The sequence below is a fragment of the Terrapene carolina genome, unplaced genomic scaffold, assembly GCF_002925995.2.
Source record: "Terrapene carolina triunguis isolate 2854851 unplaced genomic scaffold, T_m_triunguis-2.0 Scaffold629, whole genome shotgun sequence".
NCBI lineage: Eukaryota > Metazoa > Chordata > Testudines > Emydidae > Terrapene > Terrapene triunguis.
In genome coordinates, this window is record NW_020664980.1 from 3,999,531 (window position 1) to 4,022,048 (window position 22,518).

The window sequence follows — 22,518 nt, forward strand, 5'->3', positions numbered from 1 at the left end:
GCCAGAGCAGTATTAAACTCCCTGAAACATTTTTCTGCCATAAGAGTATTTTTATAGAGTAAATCCTACTACTGTATGTCACTAGGTAACAAAGTTGTGCAAAGAATCACTGTACTGACATTTTGCCTGTAAATCAGTTTCCTTTTAGCACATGATATGTATGCTTTTAAATAAGTCAACTGAAGTAATGGCCTTTTAGAACTAGCTGAAAGTTTGTTTCTGTGTGGAAGAGTGTGGGTGAGAGTGGGTGGGTGGATGGATGGATTCTATTTTGTTGATGCACCTGCATTATTCATTACAATAATTAGTTCTAAAGGTTCAGGAAAAAATGATGCTAACAGGGTATTTCTCTTAAAGTTCTTTGTCGAAAAAAGAAGACTGGCAAATGGTGTAAACTGCTAAACAATAATACTGTCATTGTCACTGACCTGATCAGTTAAATCAGTTGGTGGCATTTATGGTGCTCTTAATCTAGTTGCTGGTATATAGTTAAAATGTTTGCTCAATTTGAACCCATTAAAAAAAAAAGAATTTTACAAAACACAATTTAAAGAATTTGTGTAGCTAATCATGCTTCTGTGTCACCCTTATTGTACAAGTAGGCCCATGGATTGCTGTTTGTAATTCCACAGCTGTTCTGTTTCGAACTCCCTAATAGTAAACTACTGTAAAACTGCAGATTGCAGAAAGTCAGTTTATAGACCAATCCTGTGCCCAGGATAATGTTCTTTTCTAACCAGTTTTACCCATTTTCAGGAAACATTGATTGTTCTTATTGTGCATTTTTTTGAGTAGTTTGCTAGAGCATTTGGACTTTTTTTCTCTTGCACTTATGGGGCCTTATTCTCTTCTGATTGCTTTTGTGTAAATTGTGAGCAAATCCAGTTAAGACAGTGGAGTTACACTAGCATATAACATTGGTCTAGAAGAGAGTCGGGCCCATACCGTAGATAATATAAAGATAACATAAGGCTTTACCTCTAACTTAGTTCTAACTTTTTTAGTTTTTGATATTTTGATGATAAAATGCAGAACAACAATTGGTGTGGTTTAAAAATCAGATTTGGGTGTACATACTAGCTTTATTTCAAAACAAATGTATATGTTCTGTGGGTACATGTTTTCAAAAGACTTTATCTTTGTAATAGTTCCTACAAGTTTTCTAGTTCACTGTAGCACCACTCAAACTCAAATAAAATTCAGCTTCTTGGTGTGTCTAAAGATATTTGTTTTTTGCTTTTTCAGTGTTTAGTTTGAATACAGATGAGCTGTCTTGTAAAGTGTGGCACATTGGTTTTAATTTTTTTAAAAGACGGTAAAAAATCAAGCCATTCACTGAAAGTCCATAATCATGGAAGGGGAAAAAACTAGTTGGGTAGGTCAGTGGGGAAAAAAGGTATAAATCACATTAGTTACTCAACAGATTAGCATGGCTTCAAGGTAGGCTATTTGGTCAATCAAGTAAATCAGTTTATCTAACATAATATTGATGTATTTTAAATACATATGTATATTAATATTTTCATCTTAATGGTTCTAGAGAGAAGCATAAAGAGATATAAATCACAAAACCAAAACAATTTCCAAAATATACTGTTTGAAGGCTGGGCCAGAAACTATTAGGAAGGCATGATAGTGGTCTGACACACATCCGTTCTGCTCTTTTACATTAGTGATCCCCTTCATCCTAATAAGTTGAGAGTGTTAAAAGTTTCTGCCACTAAAGAATTTAATTAAGTTCTTGCTTTCCTCTGCCACATGAGCTTAATCTTCCCCTGGGTAAGGGGTGATAGGACCATTTCTTAGATATTATGGTGAGGGAATGCCATGTAAATATCTAACAGATGAATAGTAACTATGATAAATAGTGTTTGATTAGCACTGTGTGCCTTCAAACACTAATTCTCCCATCCTCTCTTTTTAGGTAAGTAACATAACAGGGGTAGAGCCTTTTTTCTATAGGAAACACAACTTTGTGCATCCAAGTCAAACTGTATTATTGTATTTAGTTTTAAATAAAACATTCTGGGGGTAGGTGCTCTCTACTGAATTGTTGGACTCTTCTGAAGGTAAGATTTTAAATACTTACTTTTTTTAATTTTTTTAACCCTTTCATATGGGTTTGAGTCTTGTTGGATTAGAGAACTTGAGGCTGAGGAGGAGGAGGTTGCTTGTGTTTGATAGAAAAGCTAAAGCAGAAACAGGGAGGCTGATTTAAGAAACTGTGCTGCTGCCCATTCATTTGAGTTGATTAAAACCAATTTATGACTAATGTGTGTGTGGTATTTCTAACACCATTTGGTTTCTTCTAAACAATGCCAAAATATTCAGAAGTTACAGGACAATTGGTAACTTGCTTGCAAGGCTGATAGGCGCCGTCTTTCTCCTTTAGATGGATCTCAGTGGGACCATCCCCTTTAGCTCACCTTTAAAACCTATTTCTTCCACGGAGTAGAAATTGTCAAAATAGTCTACGGTAGTTCTTGCAGGTAATCTTCCATTGTGGCAGCTCCGGTGATACTAGTATAGGTCTCAGGCATTCTTACTATCATGTTGTCTAAACGTGTCCTAAATTAACTGGAGGCAGGATATGTATTTTGTTCACTAGCCAGGGAGAAAACAAATTACAGAACTCCTAATGCAGCATATTAGCACCTAATTTGATTAAGTCACTTTCTCTGTTGTATTCCCAAACAAGAAAACTATAAGCTTTAGAGCCTGATTTCCTGAAGTAGCTAGCACCCCCAACTTCAGTTCAAGGCAGAAAGAGCTGCAGGTGCTCATTACTTTTGAAAATTTAGGCCCTTATGCACATGGATTTCAGAGGTGACATCACTATGCTAAAATAATGCCCAGGATGAATGTGAAGTCAAGATGAGCCAATCGTATAATAAAAACATCTGATCTTAGCTGTTCAAACTAATGACTCTGAGGATGAACTATCAGGGCACTAATTTATTTGCTAGCTTGCTTTTTCCAGTGTGCACTGTTACTTTTTATAGATTACAGTATGACTGCTTGTTGGTTGCTTTTGAGCATATAAATATTTGTCTTTCAGGACAAGAAAATAACTTAAATCTGCACTATAGCTTTACTTTTATTAGTCATTTCAGCTTCTTTATTGGTTTTGTGCTTCTTTACTGGTTTTGTCTTCTTGGGGGTTTTTACTCTTGTTACAATATATTTTGTGACATTTTAATTAAAAGTCTCTTGACTCGATTGTTTGAAGCAGTCTGTAAATATAACTCTTTGAGGTTGCTGGCCAGAACAGTCCAAGATTCAATTTAACCATCCGCAGACTTAAAGTAAATGTGAGGGTTTACTATGAAAAATGTGAAATTGGCTTCTCTTTTATTCATGAACTCAAACATCATCCCCTTTGTGGCATACAAACTATGAAATATTGGTACATTGAGGGTGCTCAAAATATAGAGCCACTAAACTTTTTTTATCATTATCACTATTTTAATGGCAATATTTTGTAAAGGGCTGAAAGTGCCAGTGAAGCTATGAAAGTCAGTGTGGTTTTGCTCATTTGTATTTACTCTAATTTCTAAGTTTTGATTTCTAATCCTGGCTTTACAATTGAACTTTGTGCCCATTGCATAAGAAGTTGTGCTGCTTTACACGGTTAAAGGCACCCTGTACTGGGAGTCAGAAAATCTGGATCCTCATCCAGATTGTGCCACACATTTGCTATGTAGCCCTGGACAAAACACTTAGTGCCAGATCCTGCACCATTGAAGTCCATGTGACTTTTGATTTCCCTGTGAGCAGAAGTGGCTTCTTAAACCGTGCCTCAATTTCCCCATATTTAAAATGGGTATAATATCCACCTCACTGGGGTGTTTTGAGACTTGTTTAGTGCAGTTAAAGTACTTTGAGATCCTTGGATAGAAGGCACTGTAGAAGCAGAAAATATGACATTGTTAAAGAATTTCTCTCCAGTCCTGTTTTTAGTTTGCTGAGAGGAGCCAGTAATCCTTTTATTTTCTATATGATTGGCCATTTGTGTTTCAAATATCTTTTCATGTGTGCATTCCATTTCATTTTTTGATGTAAATATTTGTCTTGCCCTTTGTAAACTTTTATCATTCCTTTTAGTAATTATGTTGTAAAAGCCTTGGATTTTTGCCCTTCTCACTTTGTTTATATATTAAAATATTTTGAATGTCTTTGTTGAATAGCTGCAACCTTCATGTGGTTGATTATTCTGATACTATTGTTAATGGGATTAACACCATCTAATGTGCACAAAATGCTTTACCTCTGAAAGCTGCTGTTATTTAATATAGTGCTGTAAATCTTTACAGACAAGACCGTGTGACTCCAAGGAGCGTACAATCTGAGTGATAAATTATTAACTATGGTTAATTCTCTGACATAACTAATTTATTTCCATAATTTAGTTACAATCTTGAAATATTGTTTGAATATACAACTTCATTAATTTTGAGTAAAGCACATATACTGAGAGATGAAATTAGCGTGGGGCTAGTGGCATTGTACAGATTGGCACTTTCATTCTAACTTCTTATTTTCAGTGTGTTACATATTCGCCAAAATTACCTTCCTGGCTGAAATTTCTCACACGTTACTTGTCAGTAAATTGTAGGCATTTCTGAGTGAAGCATGGCAACTATCGAATAGTGCACAAAAACAATGCACAACTGCTATAAGACAGGAAATGAAGAATATCATATTCAACTAAGACTACAAGGATAACTTCGGACATTGTAGACAGAATATAATTACCAAAGCTAGTGATTTTGGCTAGCACATCGGGGTAATATCCGTATACCTGCAAAAAATTCCTTGGGATTTTTAAAAAACACAAGTGGCCACAGCCTCTTCTTTACATGTGACCCAAAAGATGACACCAACTGAAGCATAGCATCCCTTAATACCATGCTGGGGCTTTGTTTTCAGTACTAACTCAAAGGGAAGACTGCTGTCTATTGAATCACTAACATCACTTTCTGTTGAAGTTAGGGGTGTTTTGAAGGTCTCTTATCCAAGTATGAACCAGACTCAACCATGCTTAACCTGTGTAATAGAATAGAATCACAATCCAAGGCAGATTGATAAGCTTCATTTGTTGGGAGAACCAGGTCTTAACATTTCCAGACATTTTAAATTAATTACCTAATATTTAATCCTTTGAAAATGAAAAGTACTGTTTAGTATTATCAAAACTCTCCATAGTGTAGCATTGACTTAGCAATTTTTAGTATACTGTATAGTGGGAGAAATGTATTAATTGTTCTTTGTGAATACTGCTGTTTTAGGGTGTGATGCTTAGAGTTGAAGGCTCTCAGCACCTGTGAGGAGGTGTTCAGTACCCAGTGAATCAGGCACTTAATCATTATTAGCTGTGGTAACAGGATCGTGTATCTAGTGTTTGATCTGACTATCTCCTAGCTAAGCAAAATGGATTAGGAGTAGACTATTTCAATGCAGCAACATAGGCATTGGAATTCTGCACCAGAACTCTGACTTCCCATGCAATGTTGCAGAATTCTAACAAGAAAAGAAAAAGATTAGGAAATAGGAGCTGCTTGAGCTTTCCATCTTGAGGCATGCGAATAGCCCACAGCATTTCCATACTCCCATCCTTTTATATTGCACAACATTTCCCATTGGCAACAATAAAAATAATCATCTGTCTTTGGCCTCAAATATGTTTAATTTCAGACACGGACAAATTTTGATTCACTAGTTACTTTCCCTACTTGAAATAGAATTGTCTGCCCCTTTCCTTGATCCAGATCATACTAGATGAAATTAATTTCAGTAGATAGTCCTTTTCTTTTAGCTGAGTATTGCATAACTGAAGATTTGGCAAGATCTTGTGGGCTGTTTGGACTCACCCACATGGGATGGATTATATCTGTTCAGTCATATAAAACTGTGTCAAAAAAGCTCTTGTGATAGATTTTAAGACTCATTACAACAACAAACAACATACAACAGTTTTTATAGAATATGGTGTGAAATTATGATCTTGAAGCACTTATGCAAGTAATGAAAAGTGTTTTTAATGAATAGTGCTCTTCACCCAAATATTTCTAGTTACCTTAGAAACAACAAATTTAGCCTCATAGTACCCATCTGCTGCAGGAAAGAGGTAGCCTCTGAGTTCCCTAGTTCCCCACCAAGAAAATAAGGATAAGTGATGTGACCCAAGTCAAAAAGGAAGTCTGTTGCTGAGCAAGGAATTTTTGTTGGCTCTTGATTCACATTTCCAACCTCTAAACACTACATCATCCATGTACATATTTCTTGAATTTTATAGTTGTTGCAACACTTTTAATCAGAGACTGAGTAGAGGAGGGATCCTATTTAAATGTATGTTCCCCAGGGCAGAGGGACTGTCTTTATGAAGTATTTTTACACTGCATAATGTTTTAAAGGTATCTGCACAGTTGCAGTTTTCAGCAAGAAATATCTGGTATGAGAATAATTTTTAAATTTATTTTACTGCAGTTAAGCTGAGAAATCTGAAATCCGTATTAACATACTTTCTCCCTGGAGCTCAGTTTGCACTCAGACAACATTTAAAAGTAGTATGTTTATTGGGAGTGCAAGCTGTTAACAATCACACTATTTAAATAATTTGAAGTTATTGATTAGGACATCATCAAATCACATCTTTCTTACACCAACATGATAGAGCAGATCTTAAACTACTTCCTGAATAAAGTCAATACCAAAATTTGCTGCAACAGTAAAGCACAGGAAAAGTTACTAAGCTGAACTGGCTTCAGAGAATTTATCAGTATTTGATATTACTCCTAGCATATTATCAAGTGTATGATTTTTGGGCATATCAAAAATTGTGAAATAATACCTAATATAAAGAAAAAACACAACCGGGTTTGTTTAGCTGCTTTTTAGCTATACAGATGCAGACTGGTACATTTTATATTTTTATATATTTTGTGCTTATTATCTAATCCATTTCTGTGTTTTAAAGGCTCATCAATAGTATGGTGCCTGAAGGAGAGAAACTATCTGCTAATGCTATTCCAAAAATAAGGGATTTAAATATGTGTAAACCGTGCGGAATGTTTTGGAAAATGGTTCTTTATATCTCAGCTATTCATACGTTGCCCCCCCATCTCAATAATATCTGAGCTTCTTTAGTGTATTTATTCACACAACACCCTGTGAGTATTATTTACATTTTACAGATGGGTACTGAGGCACAGAGAGATTAAGAGGCAGATTTTTAAAAGTATCTAGCCACCTACTGGGATTTTCAAAAGCATCTAGATTCCTAGCACCTGTTGAAATCAAAATTTCTTCCCCCCTCCCACCCCCCCAAAAAAAGCACTGGGAAGAGTGTACAAAATCAAATATTAAATTTTTTTCCCATGTGGGAACTATATTCTGTGGTGGATTAATATTTTAATGCTTAACAAATGCATCACATTACATCTTGAAATGTAAAATCGAACACATCCGAAGTGTGTGTGTATTGGCTTACAAATGCACCATCATGGCATGTGCTTATATGACCCATTTTAAAAGCTGGGGTGGAGCTTGGCAGCCCACCATATCCTAAGCTCCAGGACATGTTTTAGTATTTTGGGACTGTAAAAGTGTGAAATTTTATAGTGCTGTATCATTACTGCCAAAAATTGCCATGCAATACGCACTTTATATCAGAGCCTACGTCAGCATATTTCAACTATTGTCTTCAACATCAAGACCTCCCAATTGTACATGAATCATATTAAGCAACAGCAAATCACATGCATTTGCGGCCATGAAGTGGTATAGGGCATGTAATGACTGCATGGCCTTATAAAAAGGTTTCTATAAATCATGTTTTGAATCTCCTATTCTCATTTGCCTGCTCACCATTTCAGCAGCATTCTGTTCTTAACTTTGAGGTCTGCTCTTCTGTTTCATTTTCTCCATAGTGTTATATACCCTATAAAGCATTATTTAAGTGGAAAGAAAATAAAACTAAGTATTTTGGCTTTTTGAAAAATGTTTTTAAAAGGCAAGTTTTCTTATTCCCAGAACAATTTCTTTAAAAAATATTTGTTAGTACGTCAGACTGTTGAATCAGTATAGCCTGTTGTTCAGTGTCAGCACCTTGTTTACTGATTTTATTCTTTCATAGATTTAATAGAGCTCAGTGACTCATATTGAATGTTGAAAATCACATGCCTTTAACTCCCTCTTGTGTCCCACGCAAACCTCATGTGCCCTTTAACTGTAAATTACATAGATTTTTAACTAGCGTTGTATATTCTGTGTAAAGTTTACTCCAAAATCCTATATATTTTTATTAAGATCTGTTCAAAGAAGGCAGTCTTTAAAACAGAACATTATAATCTAAGTAACGACATAATCTGTCTAATAAAAGCATATGTACTTTTTCTGTACATGGGAGATATGGCATCCAGATGCAGTATGGCTGGTTTGTTGTTTTTTTACTGGCATTGTAAAATAAAGTAGGCATATCGGATAGCGCACTTTGAATAAGAGTTTACGCAGTGAGAGCTGGGATTTCCTAGTGGCAGTGTATGTCTGATATTAGCACTAACTCAACAGTTCTGGACCTGTAAGCATTAGTATCCAGTTCTTGCTTTTGGAGACTAGCCCATTATTTTATGTTTGAAACACACGGTGTACCTCTTTACTATATCAATGGCATCAGATTGGCAGATGACTAAACACTGAGGTACTTGATTGTTAAATAACTCCCCAGTTTGTTTCCTTGCAGTGTAGCTGATCAAGAGAATGAGACATAATTGATTCATAAGAAACAATAAAGTGACCTAACTCATATTAGTTTTAAAATCACTATCAAAACAAGAACCTCACTAAGTAATGCAGTCATCTAGTTAATGCTCCACTTATAAGAACAGGCAGTAATTACATACTGGAAAGGAAAACCACTGGTTAATTACACTATAATTGCAATGCAACTACTCTGTAGTTACCAGTCACCTGGATAAGCACTATCTGTATTACCGTATTGCTATTCGGGGTATGTCTGTATATGCCCACTCAGACCTCTGCATTTACTGTGTGTCCTACGTAATAATAAATCCTTTGCACTTTGAGTATGTGTTGCTTTTCATGCACTGTCCAAAGACTGGGCCACGTTAGGTACCATCATTAAGTATTATACCCATTTTATATGTGGATAAACCAATTCACAAAGCCGTTAAATTACTTTCTTGCTGTGTGGCCATACGTAAGGGATAGCAGTGGAAAAGAACCCATGAGCCCTGCCTCTTGGTTGGTTCCCTGCTCCATCATTTGTACATAATCCTTTTGTCCCTTTCCTTCCTCCCTGTGCATCACTGTGGCAGCTGAGATCATCTGATGCTCTCCTGCCAGGAGATCTCAGAGTGGAATGTCTGGGACCTGCTCCCAGACTGTTCCCTAGCATTGAGAACCATCCACTGAATTAGCTTTCCCCTTGTTCTGACACAGCCTGTCTGTTGCCCTTCAGGACACAGTGCAAAGCTCATCTGTTTACTTAGCCTTGTCTGAAGGAAGGTAGGGTGTGTTTATACTCTGTTCTTTTTGTAGAGTGTGCATTTTATGTAGCTTTGGTAATATTAACATTTGTTTTTGGCTTTGTACAGGCACCCAGATATTTACTGATGGGTGTATCTATAATAGATACAAATAAATAACAGACTGGCCTGTTTCATAATATTTATTTTAACCTTCTGCCCAGAAATGGAAATATTTTATAAGAGGAAAATTGCTGAGCCTTGTCACAAAATGTGTTACAATTACTCAGTTTAAAATGTTTGATATCCGAAGGAGACAGCAGAAAATTAGCAGACTTAGTGTAGATTTATGTCAAGATCCCAGAGAAAAGGTAGGTCTCTTAATGTTTATTCCCAGCCCTATATGACCCGATGCCTTGTAAGATTACTGTGTATTCTTTCAGCTGCTGTTTGATGGTTAAACTCTGGCATTAGGCTTTAGTTTCTAGGGATAGATACAGGAAAATGACACAAATAGTAGTCTTAATATAGTTCAAAAAATGGTACTGCAACATGCATTTGTAAATAGGGTTTTCCAGAATTTTATTCAGATTTGTTTATAATCGTCTTTAAATGGTCCATGTTTCTTGCTGTGCAGTCACCAATTTCTTAAACTGCCCATCTCAGTTCATATTCTTTCTGTATTTTTTTATTGTGTCCTTGTGGAAGAAGCATGTGCCTTCTAGTTTTCAATTCATTTTTTTTTTAAATGATAATTCCTGGCCTGAACATTTTTGTGAGTGTATAATGCATATTTCTCTTGCATGGGATAGTGGAAGGAGACCTGAAAAATGATCCCAGCTTTGAAAAAAATTGGGAAAATTTCATACACAAGTCCTAGTTTTACTTCTGGGGGAATTCTGCGCCAAAAATTAAAAATTCTGCATACAGTATTTTAAAGTCTGCAAAATTCTGCATATTTTATTTGTCAAAATAACACAATACAATCACTCCAAAATACCTGTCAGCAAGTATTTCTGTTACAATACAGATAACAAAAAACATTCTGGAAATGTTTTTTTGGCAAATAGATTCCTTACTAAAGGCATATTACTACAGAACGTCAAGTAATAATTCATTTAAACTATAATGCAGAAACTTATTTCCTGCACCCCTCAGAAGCAGTGCAAAAGCTTGGGCGAGACAGGGGTAACAGAGGGAGAGGAAAGTAATTGCTGGGAAGGAGCCTGGGAGTGAACCTGGCGAGTTGTTGGGTATGGGTGGGAGAAATATAGAACAGGTTTTTTGTGGGGGATTGTTAGGGAGATGAGGAGCCTCCTGCATGCAGATCCTGGCTGACCCTTAGTCTCTCCCATTCAGCCAGGCACAAATGCCCCTGTCCCCATGTGGTCCTGCACCTCCACTCAGACAGGCATAGCTGCCCATGTCTCCATGGGTCCCTGCACCTCTGTCCCTATATGGCCCTGCACCCTTACTCCCATTCAGCCCCGGCTCGATTTTCTCACCCCACTAGCTTCTGTGCCCCTGCCCCAGTCTGTCCCCCTACTAGCTCTTCTGAACCCCAGTCTGTCCATCCCCACCATATCCCATGCCTCCTCACCTGGCTGTCTCTGTGGCTGGCTGCTCTGGGCCGTGAGCCGGCTGCCCTCTTTTGGTTTTCAGCTCCTGGTGGGCAAAAAGGGTAATTGCAGTGTGACACCTCTCGTGGCTTTCTTTTGCCTCCCTGTCAGAATCAGTTATTGTGCAGGAGGGGATCCTGTGGGAGGACATTAATTCTACGCTTGCGCATGGCACAGAATTCCCTCAGGAATAAGGTTATATTATATTGGGATTTGAAGCTCTTGGATTATAAATTGAAAAGTAATAGAGTAAGATCTGTGTTAAGGAAGACTACATTTAATGTTTAAAAAAAAAAACTGCTAACACCTCAATGAAAAATTAGAAAATCACCCTATTTGAAACAATTCACCTTGTGTACTATCATTTTTTTGTTTATCTTCTCCCACCCTTTTTTTTCCCACCAACAATTTGCGTGAATGCAGCCTCTATGCCTCTCTCTCCCGCCCGCTTTCAGAGTTGATGTGGTCCTGTTTCTTGTTCTTGTTCCCCTCCTGAAGTTGTAATCCTGTGAGATCCATATTCACAGCAATGAATTGTAATTGCCAGGTGGGAAACTAAACAACAGGATTGTTAAGAAGGAGATTTCCCATCCTGATGCAGATTTCATTAGACATAAAGAATGAGTGAGAAGATAAATGCATAAACATAGTATGTCAGCCAAACTGATTCCAGCATGGTGCTTTTCATCTTCACTTTCTAAACCATGTTTAGAAACCTGATTATAACTGTATGTATTAAAAAATATCTACTAGATTTGGCATCTCTTTGAGAACATCACAGGATGCAAAATTAGTAATAAAGTAGCTTTGAAGCCTAAACTATAACTGAGGAGGTTGTTCTAAAAAGCCTTAATGGTGTCATTAGTGGTGAACAGATTGGTAGTTTGGCCTGGGAGCCTAAAGGAGCAAGGTGCCCAATTAAATTCAGTAGGATATGGACACCTCACTCCCTTGGACCCATTTGAAAATCCCAGCTTAGTGTGTCATTTCATTTCACGGTAACCAATGGATCACCACTGTTAAATGTGTAGGACTGCCAGTCTTGGGAAGAGAAACCTGTCGTAAAGCTACTGAATCTGAAAATCTGTGGGGAAATCTCAAAAGTTGTCTTTTGGCAACCAGTAGGACTGCTAGGTTACTGAATGCATGGCCTGGCTTAAATAAGCTTCTGTTGTGAAACTGGGTTTGTCTTTCGGCATACAAAGTGGGATTTTAATACTTTATTCCCCCTTCACTTTCAGGCCACTCTGTAGATCCAGTTAGCAGAACAGTAGTCCTAAACGAATTCACCAGTTGTTGAAAGTGAAGATTCTTCTGTTGAAACTTTAGTGCATACAATAGGAATCTTTTTTTTCTTTTTCTTTTTTACACTTAGGATGAAGATATGGAGAGCTAGACATTTTACTTAATTGATTTTTGTGGTTATTTTTCAGGCAGAGAATGAATTTGCCCTGTATGTATGACCAATGCAAACATATGCTTATGGTTGCCAACGAGCTATCACGGCTTCAAGTGTCATATGAAGAATATCTCTGCATGAAAACCTTGCTGCTTCTCTCTACAAGTAAGTGGCCAGTTACAAAATCTGTGTGAAGAATGAATCTTACAAATATCATGAGATTGTACGTGTGTATTAGGTTGATGGTATGGCAAGTATCTGGCACAGAGTTAAAGCTCAAAGTTTGAGTTTCTTACTGAGCACTATGCAAAAATGTTACTCTTCCAACATGACTGCATGGTGCTATTGAAGGAAACTGCTTCTGATTATTGTAACTGGATATATTATTAAATAGAACCTATTCAATGGTAAGATATTGCAGCCTATATGTTCAAACTATTGTACGTCCAGCATGCAAGTTTGTTCCAAGATTACAAAGCAAGAATCTTCAGTGTGCAAAATTCCAAGCTATTCCATGAGTAGTTTCCCTCAGTGTCCTGGCATAGGACCCCAGTGCAGCCTTTGCCTTCCAAGCCCAAAAACTGGGACAAAGGTTCTTTTGAAAGGAAGCATTCATAGTCTCTCAGCTCCACACTTCTACGTGTATTGTGGGGCCTTTGAAACTGAAGTTATGAGACAGCCATCTGACAGCTCTCTTTAAACTCCTTGAATGTTTTGGATATACAGCACAAATCTTTGGGGATGTACACCAAGTCATTTCTTAATTCTCTAGACACCATCCTATAGGTGATGCATATGCTGCTATTCTATACAAAATAAAGAATCTGCTTCAAACCCCAGGTCAACGGTAAATTTTCAAAAGCACCCAAGTCTCATTGATTTTTCACTTTTCAAAATGAGTCTTAGGGTAACATTGTCAAAAGAACTTTTGCTTGAGAATTTTTGGCCTCTGAGAACTTTTTCACGTCAGAATCATCATTCAAGATTGGGAGAAGGCAACAGTACTATCTCTTATCCCATGTGCAATAACCCACAAAGCAACATTGTTTCAAACTGAGACAAAGATCTCACTTGCTGCAGGTGAATATGTGCTAGAGGGTAATTTGGGCTCATGTTTTTTGTTTTATTTACATATGACATTGATGGTAAGTTATCCACATTTCATAAACCTTACAACTTTGACTGCAGATTTGTATGCTCGTGTGTAAGGGACAGAGATGATGCCTTCATATGTGGCTGTGCAGCACCTTACAGAATGGGGCTCATATGTTATTGGGGTTCATGGATGCTACTATAATATGTTTTAAATAGTAGTTCATATAACTGCGTGTTTCCTCTGTATAATAAAACACAAAAAACTGTTAAAAGAATCTTAAGGTTGCAAAGCACAAAGAAGCTAGGAGATGACAGTATTAAAGTACACTGTGCAACCATAATATGGCTCCCTTTTGCTTATGCATTACGATAGTCTTTCATTTTCCTTCAGGACTCTTACCTCATTCAGTGCACAGAATGGTACAGCACTCACTTAACGTGCCACTATTTCAATGTTTTGTTGTTCTCTTTGTTCTATGTGTGGCCCTATGCCTTATTTGCTCCACACTATTCAAACCCTGCTCTGAAGACAGAATTATTAACTTCTTCATGGGCTTTTCTCTGGCACTCATGACTATGGTATTTGAGTGTTTCACAAAGAATAATGAATTTATTTTCTCAGAACACTTGTGAGATGAGGGGCGCATTAGCCCCAATTTACAGATGTGGTACAGAGAGGATTAAGGTCAAAAGTATCCACTTTGAGACTCCTATGACCTGATGTTTAGAGCTTGTAACATAGCCCTTTGTATGTTCAAGACACAGCTCCCATTGACTTCAATTGCAAATGATAAGCACTTCTGTAAATCAGACCACAGAGTTTCAAGTCAGGTACCCAGAAATGATCACCAATTAGTGACCACCTGTGAAGAGATTGGTTTAAGTGACTTGCCTATCATCACATTGGGATTCTGTGACAGAAGGAGGGATAGAATCCAATTCCCCAGGGCAGCATTTGGCTACCTTTACTGTGAGACCATCCTTTCTCTTCCTGCAGTTCCTGTCTCATTCATTTTACATCTTCCAACTTCTGCAAACACATGAGGCAGGGGCCCTACAGTCAACAATTTTTATTCACTACACAGCCCTGATTCGTCCATGAAGTGGGTCCACACTACACTGAATGAGGGAATGTTTGTGTGGAAAAATATTGTGTTCATATAATTAAAGACTGTATCGTGATGCGTTTCCGCAAGCAGGCAAAATTAAGCTTCCACAGACAACCTTACCTCTAGCATTTCCTAACTTTTGAGTGCTTGACTTTGTAGTCTTAATAAATCTCTTTTACCAGTGGAGGGGGGGGTGTAAAATTTCTTAGGTTTTTAAAAAATAAACTGGAAAAACCATATTCCATCATATGGCATCATATTGACATACATGGGTCATCAGCAGGTTGGGACATTTAGATTCACCATGCAGATATCTGCCACATGAACTTATGGAGTAACTGATAGCAGTAGTAGGTTGTCATCCTCTGTGTGGGCCATCACTAAAGGGGGATGAGATATTTTGTAAGAGTGTTTCAAAAATGTCTGCCCTCCTTGTCCCGGGCTCTGCCCAGCCAGTCCCAGTTCTCCTGTCACAAACACACTACCTCCCTGTCTGATCTGTCTCCTCTCCTACCCCCACCGCCTTTCCCGTGCCCCACTGGATACCAACCCCAAACTCCCCATACTGGCTCCTGTACCCCCCTTCACATCTACCATTCCTTCCCCAGTCTCTTCTGCCCCTTCTTCCCTCCCTCCCATTTCCAGTCTCATTGCCCTGTCTGCCCCAGTCTTCCCTCCACCAGCTCCTTAATTCACTCCCAGGCTCTTTCTCCCGAATCTACTCTCCACCTCCCATCCAGTTCTTATCTCCTCTGCATTCTAATCGAGCAGCTGCCTCATCCAGGCTGTCTGAGCCCACCAGGGGAAGAAGCTTTCAGAGCACAGAAGAGAGAGGCTCCCTACCCTCAGTTTAGGTGCCCAGATCTGTACCTCAAATGGCCCAGAGATGTCAGGAAGTGCAATTGCAGGACAAGTCCTGCTTAGGCCCAGATACATATTAAAATATAAATCCCAGATTGTATTCCCTTTTGCCATTTTATCATGGAATTAATGTGAAAAGAGCACTTTTATAACCACATGTATAGTAGAACCAGCTGAGATCTGTAACATCTCAAAGGTTAATTTCAATATTTCAGTTCCCAAGGAGGGCCTGAAGAGTCAGGCTCTGTTTGATGAGATTCGTATGACGTACATCAAAGAGCTGGGGAAAGCCATAGTGAAGAGAGAGGGGAACTCGAGCCAGAACTGGCAGAGATTTTATCAACTGACTAAACTTTTGGACTCCATGCATGATGTAAGTTTTTTAAATGTGCTCTGTATGTTCTGTATAGATAAGTTTGTGGAAAGGTACTATGCCCTTAGAACCTGAACTTATCAGACCACGTAGAATGGTTAAGATAAAATATTTTGTTCTCTGAAGTTTTTGTAATGAGTACATGTTAAAGGGACACTGTCAGCTTAAAAAAAAAATCAGAAGTGTATTTTTTTGTCTTTTTATATGTAACACCTAAGAAGATTAATAGGAAATTATTAGAGAATTTTGTTGTTTTTTAGTTTATTTACTTTTTGCATTTCACAGAATTTTGACAGACAGTCTCAGGGGCAAGTGCAGTATAGTACTTGAAATTACTTTTAACTTCTGTTTTGAAACTGACTAGATTTAAAGTTGATTGTGTCTCTTTTAAAATAGAGTAACACAAAAATCTTTTAAAATCTATTATAGATAGTGTTTTTATCCTATCATTTTATGTATGTCATTACAGAATGACACAGAGTCAATATAACATTACAGCCTTTAAATATGAATGTTTTAGCTAAATTTTCAAATATTTTGTGTTTTTCCCCATTAAAGAGTGGTATATACAAGACCCCCATTATAGGAAAATATGAATAACAATGAAGAAATACAGTACCAAAGCAGTGTTTTTTCTTTCTGCATTAGTGTGAGACTAAATCTTCTCTTTATCCATTATAGGTGGTTGAAAATCTTCTAAGCTTTTGCTTCCAAACGTTTTTGGATAAATCCATGAGTATTGAGTTCCCAGAGATGTTGGCAGAAATCATCAGCAATCAGATACCAAAATATTCAAATGGAAATATCAAGAAACTCTTATTTCATCAAAAGTGACTGCCTTAATACAAAAAGATTGCCTTAAGAAAAAGTCAAACTATAGCTTTTTTTGTACAAACTATCAGACTTGTTAATTTTGTCTTGCAACGGTGTTTCTTTTGTAATTATGCACTACATGTGGTTTACAGAGGGCCAAGACTTAAGCTACAGAAGCAGCAGATTGCTCACATTGGTTGATTAGAATGGGGAGGGAGAGGAAAGGAAAGGTAAAAAGCCCTTATGTGCTAGGAATTGGATTTCTCCCCCTAGTGCAACATCCACGGCTCCTCCATAACTACTGGTGTCAAGATCTGAGGCTGACTTACGAGCATTCTGCTAGCAATTTCTGCAGTTGGCTGGATAACATTTTCTGGGGGAGGGGGTTTCCCAGTAAAATGGTTTGGGTTTTTTGTATAGTTAAGGTAGCATTTTGATTTATGCATGTAACCTGAAGAAAGTTTACAAGTGTATATCAGAAAAGGGAAGTTGTGCCTTTTATAGCTATTACTGTCTGGTTTTAGCAATTTCCTTTAACTTTATATACCGTGAACTAGGCTTGCTCATTTTTTTTCTTACATAATTTTTTGTAATACTTCAAGATGCCTATTGTACAACTATTTTTTAAGGTGGGGCAGCTTGTAGCTTTCCTAAATGACCTCTAGCCATTAATCCTTGAGCATATTCATGTGAAAATGGGTTGGCTTTTCTAACCTGATGCTTTAATTGTGAAGATGACCATAAAAATTTGGCTTGTTTTTTTGTTTGTTTTTTTTTAGGGTGGAGGGGAGAGTATGCTCAAATCTAACCCAAGTAGACATGAATGAAACACACACTTATGGTATATGTGAAAATGTGTTGGGTATACAGATCATAGAAAATTAGTCCAGTCCTAATTGGATGTAAATGAGCAGGTTATTTTATACAAAAAACAAAGCTGATTTTTGCATATAATACAACAGCCATATGTGCAGTAGTCTTGGGCTGCATCGATGTCATGATCAGTCCTGACTGCCCATCAGGAAACTTTCACAGAAATATGTATAGCTTAAAAAAAATAGCTATGTGTGAAGAAATTCACATTTTCCATACACATAAATGTCTCATCATACAAGTTGATATGGAAAAATATTATTGGCTTATGAGACAGACTTGTAATTATGCCTAGAATTTTTTTAATATTGTGTTGGTTCTTGAAGGGTTTTCTTCAATTAGACCTTTACCTTTAAGCAGACAGTGAAACAGACCAATTGTACTGACACATTGTAACTTGCTGGGTATACAATCCTCAGACCTGAGTGTGGTTAGTCACCCATTTTCACACTTTCATCTGTCACTGATTGGTTCATCTTCTTTTCCTGGAGAGCAGGAAGATTCTGCTACTGATTTTGTAGTTTAGAATTGTACGTCAGACTTCTGTCTTTGTAAGGCTGCATCCCGTCATGTCAAATTACTAGTGTGCCATAAAATTACCATATGTATTGTGAACTACTTTCTTGTCACCATTGATGATGTTTTAAATAGTTTAGAAGCTGTAGTAGCCCTTTCTATGTGCACCTTAACAACTTTCTGTATAAGCATAATTTAAATACTTACTAAGCCACCCTGAAATTAGATTTTTATTCAAAGTGGCCCAATTATTTGTGTAATAGAAAATGGGGGGGGGAGGAATCTAATTGATAAAATATGAAATCTCTAATATATTTTTATATTTAGTTATAGTTTCAAATATATGTAATTGGTATATTCACTAATCTAAGCAAAGAAGGGAAGGGCTACTGCAGCTTTAAAAGCAATTTATTGAATGATTGTTAAATAGCTTGTATAGTGTATAATAAGTGATTTTTAGATGACAGATTGCTTTATCATGACACATGATTATAGTTTTTGTAGGGGTCACAAATATGCTGAATGGTAACCCATACGAATTGTGGTTTTTCTGGAAGTATTAATACTGGCAGCATAGGTGTTAGGTATCCAAAGAGGTACTTTTTTTTTTTTTTAAGGAAGAAACCCATGCTGAGTGGGTTGTTCCTAGGGCTGAAATTTACATTCATTAGCTCACTGTATAGAACCACAGCTTGGAACTTGGAACCCACGGTTGGTTACCCTTCACATTCCAATAGTAAATCTTCAGACTTTGTAGGTTTACTTGACCTCTACTGCAAAAAAAAATGTAAACAGAAAAGATGTATGAACTCATGGGGTTAATTTCATATACAGCCTCACATGGCATGAGCAAAAACAGTTTGAAAAATTTGGCAATAATATGCATACAGGTACCAGCATTATGTAAATATAGAGCATAGGGTGTTCACAATACACTAATACATTTCTATTGTTCAGCAAAAGTTTGTTTCCAAGTGAAATAGGAAACTGCATTTTTGTCGTTTCTTACATCTTTTTTTGAATGTTATACCTATTAAAAAGATGTATTCAGTACTTGTGAGTAAAATATCACATTTAATTTTAAAAAATCATTCTGTTCTCTCTGAATGATCTCTAAAGAATATGTACATTTTGTAACAGTTAAGCTAAACCTCAAAAAGTATTTTAACTATCATTGGCAACCCAACTGGATGAAAATATTTATGCTGTTTGAGGCACAGTTAGGAGATTCATAGTGTTTGCTTTAAAAAAGGCTCTTTAATTAAAAGGATGAGCTTGAAAACTGTTCTTATTTCAGAGAATGGTCTAAAACTTAATCTGAGACACTCCGATGCATTAATCTCTCATTTTAGTCCCCGATACCTCAATTCGAGCTCTCAAGAAATTTCATAGTGTGTGTGGACAAAGGTATGTGCTGTTATTTGTTTGCCAATAGAAAAGTAACTGAAATGTACATGAACAAAATAGTATTACCTTGTGAGAATAAGTACTTCAAAGGAAAGAGGCTCTAACCCCTTTGATCTGTGTGCCCATATATTCATTCTTGAGTTATGGATTCAAAGAAAAGAGGAAACTGTGATGTCGGAAGAGAGAATTCATTCTGTATGTGCTGTTAAAGTCTTAAACCCACACCATTTTAAATATGTAATCATTTAGCAATCAGTGAAATGTTACGTGTTCCCTGCACGATTAGTCTTTTAGCACTGGGAAAAACCTACACTTTTTAGCTAAAGCTGAGAGAATCCTGATTTCTGTCTCTTCAGTGCCTTATCACATAATGCATACATCTGACAAAGGGACATTTGGACAGCCCTAGAGATACATGCTGTATGTTATAATTGCACATGGAAACTGAAAGGAATGGCCTTACATAGGATAAGCCAGGGCATGGGATGGAGAGAGGAGGAACTTTAATCTTGTACAGTGTTTTTGTAAAACAAAATTCTACTTAGAGTCTACTTTGCAACTGGTAAGAGAGGAAGAGTGTATGGGACTAAGTGCCAACCTAGCTTAAATAATAGCCTCTCTAGTCTCACAAAAATGAAGTGTTGAGAATGGGCGAGGAGGAGGAGAAAGTGCCTGGAGCAGTGAGGAGCAGTAGCCCAAATCCTGTTTCCCTTAGCCACACTTCAGTGGAACTGTTTGTGTGAGCTAGGACTGCAGGAGCCAACCCAATGAGAGAATGTTTAAAGGGATTGTATTCTATACTAGTTGAGTGGTTAAAAGCACCACCATTTGTCAAGTCCAAAGCCAGTTATTGATGCATCATTGATGTCACATAGGAACCAATTTTTCAGGATAGGAATAGAGCCTCTTTACAACAGTTTTTTTTTTTTTAATTAATGCTTGGAGGGTTTTACTTCTGATAAAAGGCTGTATGTATGAAAATATACCCCAACCCTAAACTAATTTGCTTAACAGCATAGATTCAACAGTGTGTCATTATTCTATTTTGTATATTAAACAAAAGATATATAATGGGGACAGAGCCTATATTATACTGGTGTATGGCATATTAAAAAGCTTTTTTCATTATTTTTTATCACAGTAATTTTAAACAGTGTAAAAATTAAAACCAGTGACTCCTGTTTAAAAATAAAAGTTGTAGTTTTTTATTCATGCTGAATAATTCTGTAGTAACAATTCTGTAGTTTTCACCTACTCAGTGAAATGTTGGACTGTAAAATCTTGTGTGGAACTGTTGAACATTTATTTTTCATTTAAATTTGCTGTTCTGGTAATACAAAACCACACATCTGTACAGAAGTTGCAGTAAATGTGAACCATTTACAGCAATGCCAAATAATGGACAGAAATCACATAATAAAATTCTGCTTTTTTCATTAAATAGCTCCAAAATGCTTTGGTAGAGTTTTTGTTGTGTACCTGACAAAGATTATTGAACCCAGTTAAATCAATCAGTTTATTTTATTCTTCTCCATTCACCACATACACAGGAATTAACATCTTATTGGTCTAAAGCCAGTCTCTTCTGTAGTTAAGTTATGGAGTGCAAGCATTTCTGACGGCTAAACTCAAATTAACTGAAATGTGCAGATTTAGCAGCCCTCTCAGTTAAACTAAATTAAAGTAAGAAAAGCATTAGAATTAAAATCGATACCGGAAAAACAAATTGATTTAGAAATAGAGTGCCTGCTAGAATTACAATTTTTCTGAAGAATTTGAAGTTGTAAATGATGGAAAGAAAAGGTCCTTGCTGTGGGGCTGTGTGGGAAGCTGAAAGGGTTAATGCAAGGAGGAAAATCAAAACAATAGCCACTGAACACTTCTTTTCTGCATATGTAAGATGCATCTAGAAAACATTGTGAATAAATGTCTTCAACAAAGCATTGTTTACAGTATAAATCCGTTTAGGCGTAGTTCCAACATAGTTTGAATAGTCTGTGTTTGCACAGCAGTAATAAAAGAGGGAGCAGCAAAAACTTAAGAGATAAGTCTGCAGTAATTATACCATTAAAACCGTAATGACCAAACAATTTTCACATGTGGTCTGTACTGTGATAACAGGGTAAAGTCCTAGGCTGCGGCTTATCCCATGGCTGCTAGTCTCTGAGACATGCTGACCACTATCTACCTATGCTTGATTGTCCATGATAGTTCCCATCAAATCCTGCCCTTTAAGATGAAATGTGACACTGTTTCTGCATTGTGCTGAGTGTCTGGCTCTGCTGCCGTTTAACACATCTGCAGCCACAAGAGAAAACTAAAGTAAAAGTGCAATTGCACTGTCTAGGGCTGCAGTTGAGAAAGTTTTGACTGCTATGCTAGGCTCCATTATAAATACTGGTCAAAGAAGGGCTATGGGGTCTGAGAGGTCCTAGCTGGTGTACTGGGAATGCTCACTTAGGAAAACATGCTTGCTGATTAGTGTTGTTGAAAAACATCTTTACTCTGGTTGTTGACAAATAAAAGTATTCTCTTCACTTCAGACTGTTCTAAGTCACTAGAACAAAGAACTGCCATAAAACTCACTTCCTGGCATGTCACCATGTTAAAGATTTAAAGCTGCAATATTAAGTATTTTGAAGCCAGCAGCAAATAAAACTGCTCACAATTTTTTTTAAATATAACCAGCTCATTTGCCCCTCTTCCATAGCAGTGATAGAATAGTGCTGTAATAATGACTCTGATCCCAACATAGAAGGAACAATCCTGGAACAAAGGTTATAGACAAATATAAGTTTTTAATATTTGGTGGTGGACCCGTGAAAGACCTTTTTAACAGCATGTTCTGAGGTAAGTAACCAGTTTATTTCAGAGTTGAATTCTAATCACTGTGAAATACTCAGAAGCATCTCTGTTTCCCATACAAGCCTCTTAGGGTATATTTGCACTGCAGTTGGGAGATGTGATT

At 37.0% G+C, this 22,518-nt stretch overlaps 1 protein-coding gene across 5 annotated transcripts in view; it reads left to right on the forward strand.

Moving 5' to 3' along the window:
- NR3C1 (nuclear receptor subfamily 3 group C member 1) overlaps positions 1-20,991 on the forward strand; it is a 168,233-nt gene extending 147,242 nt beyond the window's left edge. For all 5 annotated transcript variants that reach the window (XM_026659410.2, XM_026659409.2, XM_026659412.2 and 2 more), the window contains exons 7-9: positions 12,538-12,668; positions 15,784-15,941; positions 16,623-20,991. In XM_026659410.2, the coding sequence (XP_026515195.1) occupies positions 12,538-12,668; positions 15,784-15,941; positions 16,623-16,775 (442 nt within the window). In that variant the 3' untranslated portion in view covers positions 16,776-20,991. The remainder of the gene's footprint in view (positions 1-12,537; positions 12,669-15,783; positions 15,942-16,622) is intronic.
- The last annotated feature ends 1,527 nt before the right edge of the window (positions 20,992-22,518 follow it).